At 38.5% G+C, this 12642-nt stretch overlaps 1 protein-coding gene across 1 annotated transcript in view; it reads right to left on the bottom strand.

The window, feature by feature from the left end:
- LOC102206441 (sphingomyelin phosphodiesterase 3-like) overlaps positions 1 to 2807 on the bottom strand; it is a 26116-nt gene extending 23309 nt beyond the window's left edge. The window contains exon 1 of the mRNA XM_013915432.1: positions 2780 to 2807. Coding sequence (XP_013770886.1) covers positions 2780 to 2807 — 28 coding nt within the window. The remainder of the gene's footprint in view (positions 1 to 2779) is intronic.
- Positions 2808 to 12642: the final 9835 nt, after the last annotated feature.

The following is a 12642-nucleotide window of genomic DNA, read 5'->3' as shown; positions in this document are numbered from 1 at the left end:
TATATGTATGGATCTACTTTTGATACTTTTGAAACACATTTTGTAGTTTCTGAAAATGCATATTTAGCAAACCCAGCCCTAACCTTACTAACCCTAAACACATGTCTGGTTCCCTAGTGGATGTTAAAAGGTTAGTTGATAATCAATGGTGCTAATGATTAGTGCTTGAGCACACCCTTCTGGTTATTCATGGTCATATCAGACAGTTTATAAGAGAAAGACATGACGCTCACATAAACCTCAGCAGAGGTCTATGGACCAGTTCTGTAATGGAAAAGATTGTTGCTGTTCCATCTGGACTCAAAGAGCCAAAGATGCTGTTGCTCTGATATCTGACACAGTTTCCCCTGTGTGGTGTTTGAAGCAAGTAGATGTTATTCATTTTATTTCCAGTTATGTAGGCGATCCATTACATTACATAACCCAAAATGGCTTTTTCATAGTTGTTTTTCAGATGAGCCAGAAGCCGCATTGAGGTTGGCACGCCACATTGAGTCATTAATGAAGCTGTACAAATTGTTACATAAAAGAAACAAATTTGTATGTTCAATAAGAAGCTCTGCAATCACTCATCTGCCTGCTTTGCTGTGTGTTTAGTCTTCTAGTCTGTTCTTTACATCACTTCCTCTTTTCCACGCTGTCAAACTCAATACTGACATCATTACTCAAGTCCAATCATTTTCTTGCCTGTGTTCTGTGAGCCAATCAGCCTCTGCTCAGTGTGCTTTAATGTGAGCGCTCTCTTCTCATTCTGCCTTTCAGACTCTAATTCTCCTCCCCATCTCTGCCTCATCCTGGTCACTGGAGTCCCATTCAAGCCTCCACCTTCATCATCATCACCAACATCAGCACCTAGACTCGGGGGGTCCTGTCCTTATTCCTCTCACTGCTGGGATAGGAATTAGACTCCACTGTGCTATGATGGTTCTTTAAAGTTTTACCTCCTAACAGCTTATCAGCTGAATTCTGCATCCCAATAAATCATTTTCCAAATTACCTCTCCTTATTCAATTACGAACGTCTGTAGTAATATGTAACCAGCAGTTTAACTAATAAGCTAACTTTGCTTTACTTGACAACCATCCCAATGTTTGTAAAAGGATTTCATTTGAAAAAAATCATCATTCCTTTCATAAAGCTTAGCGAGTAATTTTATTGCCTAAACTTACACAAAGAGTGAATGAAAATTAAATTTAAAAGTGGTCCCACACCTGTGGACTTCATGATGGATGAGCAGAGGATGGAGGATATAACAGTTTAGAGCCAGGACTTGTTGCTTATGAGTGCGAAGAAAATGATACGTATATGTAGCATATAAAAACTCATTATAATTGTGTACGTGACTAAAAACTAACTGGACTGCAAAGTGAGCCTGTTTTAAAGCGCTCCTCTTTCCGTGCAGAGGTTATGCTCTGATAGCTGATCTAATTGCAGGCTTCTGCAGTTGGAGCTTTACCATGTATTTCTCTGCAGTTGACTGATGTAGCTAAAAAAAAGCTGAGACTCGATGAGCATTGCTTGAAACCCGCTGTCTGCTGTGAGTCTTGTTGGCTCGACTACATCCGGATCCACTATTTATCTCTTGTGTTCAGTTTCAGACTTAGAGTGGTGCAAACATGAGTGGGTTGGATCATAAATATACTGTAGGTTCAACTGACGCAGCGTTTTGTCTCAGTATACGTCAGAAAATCCTACGAAAAGAAATATGCTTTTAAGGAACCGTGGAGCCTTACGTCCTAAATTGAATCTAAAGTTTTGATTCATTTAGCAGCCAAACAACATGTGGCATTCGGTCTACAATGGAAATGAATCATTGTTTGGAAAGTTCTTTACAACACTATTGCAGACGCTGCCACAAATGTGTTGCACTTGTTGGATGCTTTGTTTTCACCCTTCTGTTCAGTTCATCTTGGAATACAATTTAAGCCTGAAGACTGTGTGGCTATCTACCATAACCTTCTCCAGTCATTTGCTCCCTTTTTGTTAACGTTTTGATATCCCTATAGACTGCTACATCCCACAGTACAGTGTTTCCTAGTAGTGGACCATAGTTGCAGTTAGTGTAGTTACTGTCTTTAACTTCCATTGCTGCAGGAAGACTGTAAGTTCAATTCTTGCATATTCCCTGAAAAAGGCCTGTTTTCTATTAGATCTTAATGTCTTTTCACTTATTGGTGACCTTTGGTTTATAATTGCACTTCCATTTTCTGCAGTAAGTGCACACTCCTGTGGTTTTTCTATCTTCCACAGATATTTTAAGAGGTTTTGCTTAAACACTCCTGTCTAGACGCACTGTTATGATCAACCACTAATACCCAATTCTTCTTGTGCGTGCGGATGAAATACAAGCTCATCATTTGGAGGGTTGGCAATGTTCCACTGTAAGCTTTTCATGTAAGCTTCTAAGACTAATATGAATATGTCTTGAAGTGTGGTGTGGTATAAGATATGGCATGGCATACATGTTACAGATTTAGCATGATAACCATTGGCATCCTTATTTTTGGAGGCAGAAGTGAACATGTCAGAACAAATGGAGTCAGCTAATGTTAGAAATGGCCTGTATTTGTATAGCGCTTTACTGGTTCCTAAGGACCCCAAAGCGCTTTACACATCCGGTCACACACATTCACACACTGGTGATGGCAGCTACATTGAAAGAAAAGCTGGATCCATAAAGTGCATGGGTGCACACACTGCTAATCACTGAAGTATATACTTATTTGCCACTCTGTACCACAAAGCTGGCAGATTATTCATTTTAAAATGTTTTACTGACAGGAAAACGTGTCATGGTCCTGGGCCATGGTGGCCCAGTATTCTTAGTTTTCATGTATTTGTGTATTGTTCTTCCTGGGTTTCTCTGTTACGTTGTTCCTTATGTGTTTTCCCCTTGTGACTCTTACCCCCTGTGTGCCCCTCTGTGTATCTGTGAGCCCTCGTCTCTCTTTGTGTTTTATTCTATGTTTCCCCAGCCCGTTATGTCTGTGTTCTCCCCGTGCTCTGTGTACTTCCTGTTTTACTTTGACAGTCTCCCGTCAGTGTTGCATTTACTCCTGCCGTGTCTTGTTATGATTATCAGTGTCACCTGTGTTCCCCGTGTGTTCCCACTTCCCTCGTTAACCCTCTGTGTATTTATGTCTGCGTCTCCCTCAGTTCGGTGTCGCGTTCTCCCTCATCCATGGCCGTGCGTTTCTCTGTGTGTTACGTTATAGTTTCCTGGTTTAATTTGTATGGTTCTGCTCTCCAGCAATAAAGCTGTGAATTTTGAGTTCATTCCTGCCTCTGTGAGTTTGCGATTGGGTCCTCATCCAGCCTGCACACAGCCGAATCATGACAAAAAGTGGCTCAAATTAGCAAATATACGTTATTGGCTCCACCATTTTATCCAGTAAGTCTTAAAACAATTCTGAGAGGCATTTTAAATTCTGAATGCTCTATAAAACTCAACAACTACAGCAGTTCAGACCCCAACTCTAATTTTGATCCTAATGGTAACCTTAGGCAATTAGAAAATGCAACGTCTACCTTTGAGGAACACCTGTTGATCAAAAGAGGAAGGAGAGAACCGAGGCTATAAATACACAACGGCTAATTGAGGGAATGTTGAACAGGTGGGTAAACAAACAGATGCAAGCATTTAAAAGATAACAAGATAAAGGAAGCAAAACTAAATGGAAGGCACTGAGAGCTGGAAGGATATGGGGAATACTGCAGGGTCAAATGAAACTTAAGAACTGAGACAACCGGAAAGTAACCGACCCACAATAATTCAACAACTACTCAAAACACCATGAATACAATTGAACTAAAAATAAATGCAAAATTCAAAACCCAGGGCCCCAACAGGAGAATCTGCAAACTCCACCTGGAATGTCCTCAGGCTAGGCTAACCCCTAACCCAGGACCTTCTTGCTGTCAGGCGATAGTAACCTCGGCAACACTGTATCACAAACTTTATCTTGATGCATTATCTAAATATTAGGAAATTAGGAAATAAGCAACAAACTTGGTGCTATTCTATATTTGAAAAGGTTTTTGCCCTCCCCCACCGCAGCAACAGCAGTCCTGACATTGTGCAGTATTATGAATGGTCTGTCATGTCCCAGGAGGGTAAAAGATTTATTATCAGAAGGAAAAACACATCAGCTATTGATCACTGTAAACAAATGAGAAGATGGAGACACCAGACGTCTTCACTTTTACAGAAAATAATATTTTTTGTCACTATTACAAGTTTCCGTACGGTGTTACAGGCACAGAGTCTAACATTTTCCACTTGGGTTGGGGTTACGTTAGAGCATTTTCATCAAAATAATCAAGCACAACTACGAGTGAGCGATGGTCTGTTCAAGAGGTAGGCTTATTCGATCAATGTGAAGCCTAAAACAGTGCTGAGGATATTATTTTTTCAGCATGTGCTTCATACATATTTTACTACTTCTTACATCAATTTCTCCATTCCTGAAGCATGAGACAGGGAGCAGAGCAGCAATAACAAAAGCCCACTTGAGATTTAATAAGACACCTTTAACATCAGTGTTGAAGGAGTCCTCCAGCAGCACAGAAACGAGGCACGGAGCGAGGTGGACGCTGGCAGCTCTGAAGAGTTGGTGGGTGGATGCAGACTGATGAGGAGGAGGATGAATAAAGGGTTGCAGAGAAGGAGGATGGTGATTGTGAGGTGGTTAGTTTGAAGTGGGAATGAATATGGGTGGAGTAGATCTATAACAAGACAAACACTCCTGCTAGAGACCAGATAAGAGATAGTCCAAGGCTGGAGTGGAACATAAATCGTTCTCCAGCCTCAGAATGATATTTATAGCACTGCTTGTTAGTATACAACTTAGATTAAACAGCCATACACAATGTAGTTATTTTTATTGTTATTTATAGATATAAACTAACATGACTGTTGTCACATAACAGTGAATCAGCATGCTGTCAGTTCTGTTAATAACAGCTTCTACTTTGGCCCTTCTAAAAGCTCACTGTCTGGCTCAGTTTTCATTGGAATAATCCAGAGAAATTATTCTTTCACCACTCAGTTATTTATGTACTTATTTCCTTTTGAACTTGGTATCCTGTCACTGCGCCTGCATTGGACGTCTGTTTTGCTTCCAAGCAGTCCAGCAGGGTTTGGGAGTGTGCTGGGTTCCTTCAGGTGACCCAGTGCATGTGACCTTAAATAAGGTTGTATGATCTGGTAAATGCAGGTTATCAAAACTACAAAGAAGTGATGACTGTCAAGCTTCCAGCTTGTTGCTAATGAACCTTTTCTGCCTTTTTGATCACATGTTGTGTTCGTGTATTTTGAGCTATTCTAATGTTGACCCTTCACCTTTTGAGTTCGATGTCGTCGTCGGTGACGACCCCAGCACTAACTGTAATCGGCTGGGCCACAGTTATCAATAGGCTATCAGAAAATGTCATTTCTGCTGTTAGTAAAGTTTCACTGTGTGACTGCAACAATTTTAGCAACTTTCAGTTTTTATACAATGAAAGCCTGTCCACAGTATAATCATTAAAACATAAATACAGTGTTTATACATCAGAACTCATCATAAAAGGTTGTACAGATAAAAACAGGAACTATAAAGGAACAAAGTAAGATAATTTTCTCTCTCTAGTATGACTTAAACACCCCGTTAGATGCTTCTGATATTTTTACTCCTGGACTCAAAAACAAAATTGCTACATGACCTTTCCTTCAACTAAGATGTGTGTTGTTTATATGAAATCATGCTGTAATCCAGAAAGAAAAAAAGATTTTCCCCTGTGCCAAATAAACAGCGTTAGAGCACCCAACCAAGGAGCGACAGACTAGAATGGATATGAACAGCCAATAAAGTGATGGCTGTTTTGGCTCGGTATCCGTGCAGAGCCAATAATAAGACATTCTAAAAGCCACAATAAAGCATTAGGCTGATTAGCCCGACTTTAATACCAAACTCAAAGCTCACGTTGTAGGCTGAAATACAGTAAATACACTTCACAGCAAGGGCCATAGATTTCCCTCTGAATATTCGAGGGACTAATTGAATTACTCTTAATGGAATGAGTGTTTTGAGGGAGAGTTAGAGAAACAGAAAAGACTGGTCCAAATTTACAAAATGCACTATCTGATGGTACATTAACTTTTCTAATAATGTTGCATAAGCTGTGCATCAGTGAACATTTGGGAGGTTGTATTGGTTTTCTAAGGACTACCAGCTGATCCAGGAATTTTTCCTCTTTTTGCTAATTTAGTGATCTTCAGTTAAAGGCGATAGTTCAACAGCTTTAGGTTTTTCTTGACATTTAATTTGAATGATTGATATCCCTCATATTAGTCTGCTAACATAACTCGCTTTAGTCCAGCTGAGGTTAATGTAAACTTAACGTACAGTCATGTGACAAATTAAGCAAGCTCCTACTACTTTCATAACAATTAAATCAGTAATTAGCAGCCAGATGCTGCTAATTACTCGCGCAGGTGTGCAAGTATGAGCACCTGTATGAGAGCAGATGTTTTGGCAGTTTGCTGATTGAGTGCGTTCAGGTGTTTGTTAATGCCAAGAAGGAAAGACAGCCACAATCTTAATGAAGACACTGCTAGAAAGGAAAGGTTGCCAGGAGAAAGCCTGTTCTCTCTACAAAGGACATGGCAGTGCGGTTTAGGTTTTTAAAGTTGCGTCTGAACAAATCACAGAACTTCTGGAATAAAGTTTTTCGGACCGATGAAACCTACTGGGTCACATCAGCATATCTACTACAGAATGTGTGAAAAAGAAAAGAATCAAAGTGTTGCAAAGGCCCGCTCAAAGCCAAGATCGCAGTCTGATGACTGAGTATTAAATACTGTGGAGATACCTTAAGAGAGCTGTGCATAAACCCTTGCACACAAACCTCAATGGAGTGAAGAAATGCTGCAAAGGAGAGTGGGTCCAAATTCCTCCACAACAATGTGAGAGACTGATAGAGTCATACAGGAAGCCATTACTTCAAGTTATTATTGTTAAAAGTGCTTCTACAAGCTACTGATTAATGGGATGGACGGGATATACCACATCCGGGCTTGTAATACACATCTGCCACTGACATTTTACTCAGTGTGCCCTAACAGGTTGCTATAAAAATAACAGTTCTGTTGTTACTAATGTGTTACTAATGCAATTACATGATTAAAAAACCTCCTTTTTATTAATGAACACAATTACTTGCTTTGCAGGTTTTACCTATCCTCACATCTGTCAGAAATTCAAAAAAACCTTCTTTTTTTTTAAATAGAAAAAAGATTTAATATCTGATTTCTGATATCTTAATACCACATTATTGCTCTCAAAACTGCCTTAAAAGTAAGTGTGTGTATGTGAGGGGAGGTCTTATTATTGCCCATGAAATCAAGCTTTCATGTCAGTAGAAGCTCATTTGGGATCTTGTTAATTTGTAAAAACTGGGCAGTTTCATTAATGGAACATTTCTCAATCTTCCAAAATAAATTACCTTTAAATTTAGAAAATGAGAAAAGGATTCTAGATACTCAGAAAAACGTTTTAGCAATCACCAAGCCACCAGCGACCTCAGAGTATTCTTCTGCTGAAAGCTTTTTTAGATGCTTCTAAGCAGGAGAACAGTCTATAAACAGGAGGTGTAAATAAACTGAACCCAAAGCACACCCCCATATAAGTCTGCTATGAACCTGAATTATAGCTCCAAAAATCACACAACAGAGCTACAGAGCATCAACTTGTTCTGTATGTAAATTCTCCAAAAGATGAAATTGGAGCAGACGTAATGACCACAGCACATCTGTAATGTTCAACTCAGACAGTAGCTTAAATATGTTAATATGCTATATAATCCTGCCAGCTTCGACATTTTAAACTCAGTTTTTAATGCAGAATATCTCCAAAAAGCAGTCAATGAATTGTGATATTTATTTTAATATTATATTATAACAACCAGTGCAGCAACTGCATGTATATAGTGGTTCTATAAACGAAAGGCAAAAATCCACAAATGACCACTTCTAAATGGTAAATGGCCTGTATTTGTGTAGCGCTTTACTAGTCCCAAAGGACCCCAAAGCGCTTTACACATCCAGTCATCCACACATTCACACACACATTCACACACTGGTGATGGCAAGCTACTTCTAAGGTTCATTAATCATGTTTCTAATCTGCACACATACTTCAAGTTCTTTTAATGGAGCCCATAACTTCTTAAGAAGCACATAAAAGCAGAACTTACTATATTTGCACTTTTTTTTTGCCATAGCAGGGTTGTTCACAAATGAGAACTTCATTAGCAACTGAACAACAATATATTTTTAGCAGTTATTTCACATTTTGAATCACTTGAGTTTCCTATTATGACATTATTGCCTTCATTAACAAATGAAAATAAAAGCAATTTAGTGAAAAAAGGACCTGTGATTTTCCATGCAAATAAAAAAAAAAAGAAATGATCTTGTTCTGCTGTAGCATACATCCACGTCTTACCACAGACCCAAAGGTACCTGCTATAATAAACAAATAAATGTTAATAACTGCAATCTAATCAGCTTAATCCACCGTATTAACATTTGTAAAAGTGAGACTAATTATTTTTGCTACTATTACATTTTTGTTGCTCGAATGAATTTTACCACCGGGATCAATAAACTTTTAATCCAGACAGCTCTTTCTTTCTTTTGTGTCACCTGCCTCACTCTGTCCTCCTTTCTTTTATTTGTGTCTCCTTCTGTCTTCCACTCTGCTCTATCTCAGTGCCACACTGTGTATTAATATTTCAGGGGCTTATGTATGCTTGAATAGGTGTGTGCACACCCTGAAACTGACAGGAGACCTTAGGGGAGTCTAGTGTATGTGTGCACACTCGTGCATATAAGAAACAGTGGACTTTTAACATGTTTGCACAGACCTCAGATGATGCCAGCACAAACTGGAGTCTCTGCAGAGATGCAGGAAAACCTTGAGTAGAAGCAATTTTTTTTGCCCCCCCGTGCGCTGTGTGAATAAAAATAACATGTAATGAAATTAACTGCGTTTCTTTTAAAATTAAAAAACAAATGAGTCAGAACATGCAGGATATGAGATGCTAAAACTTCCCAGGACTTCCCCTCATTACAGAGCATTGAGACGAAACAGAGCGGAAATTGAAACGAGCTGCGAGAGACGATTTCACACTGGGAGCCAACCGAACCAGGCTCGTCTCATTATGAAGGCTCTGAGGCTGCTGTATCTAATTGTCCTAACTTTAAAATCAGATGAGGAGCCCACATTTCATCTTGCATTACTCGCATGAGTTTGATCGCTTCACTCAAAGACAACAACAAAGAAAACAGAAAGCTGTGGTCTTCTTCCATTTGCCTTACCAGATGAACCAAAACATGCACATTGTTTCATATCAGGGTCTTTTAATTACAAGTCTGGATGCTTGATGCTGTTTTTAGGAAATATTGTGTGTTTTGTTACTGTTTCGATTTGTGCAACATATTAAAACCAATCAGTCATACATAAACCTTGAAATCAAACAATATAAAAAAATATGTGTTCCATGTGGACTTTGCTATGTCATGCACTACCTGGGTGTACAACCTTTCCACAATGCAATAATGCCTACAGTGCAGTGTTGCCTTTACTCATGCATGATAGTATCAAGTGACAAGTTGACCGTTAGACACAACAGACCCTTTGATCTGAGGTATTTTATAGCTACAGAAGAATTATAAAAAAAGAAAGTCTAATAACATATAACAACTTTTATAACACAATACCTTTTTTCCCCTTTAGCTGGTATCTGTGAATTTATAGTCAGTATATTCCTTTGTAGTTAAATGTGCATATGATTAAGAACATCATGCTTCATGCTTGAAGTTCCAGTTAAACTCCCCCACTGTCTCCTGTGTGTTTTCACATGTACCCATTTCTGAATCAAGCAAAAAAGACAAGGTTTTAGGCAGCTGAGATAAGACCAGGTGAAGACTAAAGTCATCCTGAATGTCTTACTCATATCTCAAAGGAGAAGAGTCACAAATCAATTGAGAGTCAAGCTGTGAGTTTATCAATATCAGCTTAAGCTAATTCAGCAGTCAGATTAGTCTTTACAAGTCTACATCACGTCTTGAATTGAGATGTGATGTTGAGGAGTTCAGACAGAGAGAAGTCAGGTAATGATAGCTATCTGGAGTTAGGATCAAACCAATTCTTGATTGAAACTGCTAATCAAGAGACTTGGGTGTGTTATTTCTTAAATGGCTAATAAATAAAACACCCACAGGTAAAGTGATGTCTTGAGACAGTTAAAGTCAAGTCTCAAACATTTAAGTCAAGTTCAAGCCAACTTTCAATTCAGCTATGACAAATAAGAGTCAAACCAGACGTTAAGAGAGTTTAGGTCAAGTTACAAACAAATTTCTATCACATAACATCTTGTCTGAAGTCAGGTGACTTCACTGTGCTGCTAAGTACAAGGTTTTATTGAATCTGGGCAGGTTTCAGTCCTGCTTCCTGCTTCCAGTTAATTGTCATAGTTCCTGTAGACTGGACTGCCATTTATACAAAACACAAAACCCTTTATTACATGCACTTTGTGTGTCTCATATTCATACCTATTCATATTTATTTATCACTGATTAATCAAACATCAAATTTTAGCTTGTGGAAGTAAGCTGGAGTACCCAAAAAACCTCTCGCAGTCACAGGAAGAACATGGAGACTGCATGTAGAAAGGCTCCAGCTGAGCTAAGATTACAACCAAGCTTCGAGGGTCGAAGACATTAGCACCTGCATAAATCAAGATATACCGACTTCAGTTCTTACAAACTAGAACATTCAGGTCAAGTTTAAAAACACTGAGCGAGTCCATTTTGGGCTCTGAGTTCATCAAAACAGATCCATTCTTGTTCGCATGGAGAAATCTACATTCAGATTCTTGGAAACTGAAATCACGGGTCTTAAAAGTGGAACACTTGCAGCTGAGCACTGCATTTAAATGATCTCCCATCAATTATGTTAATCTCAAAAATCATCAGCAAGTTTGTCAAATTGGCTCAAGTCTAAGGCTGTGCAATCTAACTAGTCTGCTAACTATTGGACAAGTCTATCAATTACAAGCCCATCGTTAAAGAAATGTATGAATAAAATAAATACAAGCTATATTTTGTGAATCTCGGTCAATTAACACAGGGCCATTGATTGAAATACGAATAATACAAATGTCTGGCAAAAATGAGATGAGCTGAGACCTCTGTCACCTTCTGTTTGGCATGTAGAGATGGGATGAAATCCCTTTGACCTGGATAGGAAATCAGTTTATGTCAGTGAATTGGTTGACCTTCATAGTGACGAGGTTTCCTTTTGGTCATTACAGATCAGGGATGGATTTGAGGAATTCTCCCATTGATCTTCATTCTATTCAATCCAGATTTGAGCAGGTTCCTATTTTAAAGCCTAATCCGTAGTAATGCATTCAGACTGCGTATCTGCACACTCACAAACACACACACACTCACAAACACACACGCAGACACATGACTTTTCAACCATGCACTTAGCAGCTTGAAATAATTGTAAGAGGGGATAAATGTTGAGACTGAAAAGCTTTAATTATGGAGCCAGCCCTGGCTCTCTCTTTAGGGAAACATTTTTAATTAATATTCTATCTCTTCCTCTCTTCCTCTCTCCCTGCCTTTCTCTTCCGAGTGCGTCACTTCTCCACAAGGGATAATTCAGATTTATGTTGCTGACCTGCTGCGGTTTTCCAGGTAAGTATCCATTGGGAAATAACGAGAATAAGTGTGTTCTTCGAGGTACATTTGTCTGAGTCTAAATTTATACAAGAAATAATTGATAATTAATAATCGATGTAATTGAAATAAACGCGTCTGGAAACAATAGCAGATGATGGCCTGGGATAGATTACTGATATAATGGCCTCATTTTGTACGGTGCAAAAAACCCCTCATAAATCACGGGCTTGACAGTTTCACCCAAAGTCAATGGAATTGAAATGATAATATGACCCAGTCACTGTAATATGTTGGCAGAAAAATGAGACCAACCTGATTGCCAGACCAAAATGCCAAAACTAATTATGCAAAATCATGAATAATGTTAACTCCACCTCCTCCACATCTATGAATGTTATGAAAATGCTAGGCTGTGGTAGGCGTTAGTGGTAATGTCGCCTACCTTTAACATCTCTACACGTTTAAACGTAGGTATGCCTGTTACCTTAAAATCTAAGTTAAAAGAATTTAGATTTAGTAATTAGTCTGAAGTGTGATGGCATGCTTTGTAAATATATTATTGAATTAAGCTTACTGACGCTGAGAAATTACATTAATTCCACTTTTGATTCTAAAATAATTTGAATAAACTGTTTAATCAGCTACTGCTTTTAAAATTTTTATGCAAAGAGTTGGTGTTTTTACAGTATTTTCACAAACATAGTATGAGAAAGCTCCTGCAAACCAATTATTCGCAATACTTTCTTATTTATCAGCTTTACTAAAAATAAAACCATTAAAAATATTTAAAACATATTATTTAACCTGTAACAACTTGCATGCAGAACAAAAACGATATCAGGTTGCTTAAAAGTCAATGTTTGAAACAATCAAAAGGACTTTAACCTCCTAAGACCCAAACTCTT

Source organism: Pundamilia nyererei, unplaced genomic scaffold (assembly GCF_000239375.1).
Source record: "Pundamilia nyererei isolate P.nyererei 1_Seehausen unplaced genomic scaffold, PunNye1.0 scaffold00303, whole genome shotgun sequence".
In the NCBI taxonomy this organism is placed as follows: domain Eukaryota; kingdom Metazoa; phylum Chordata; class Actinopteri; order Cichliformes; family Cichlidae; genus Pundamilia; species Pundamilia nyererei.
Note: the sequence above shows the minus strand (reverse complement) of the source record. Positions and strands in the feature narration are given on the sequence as shown.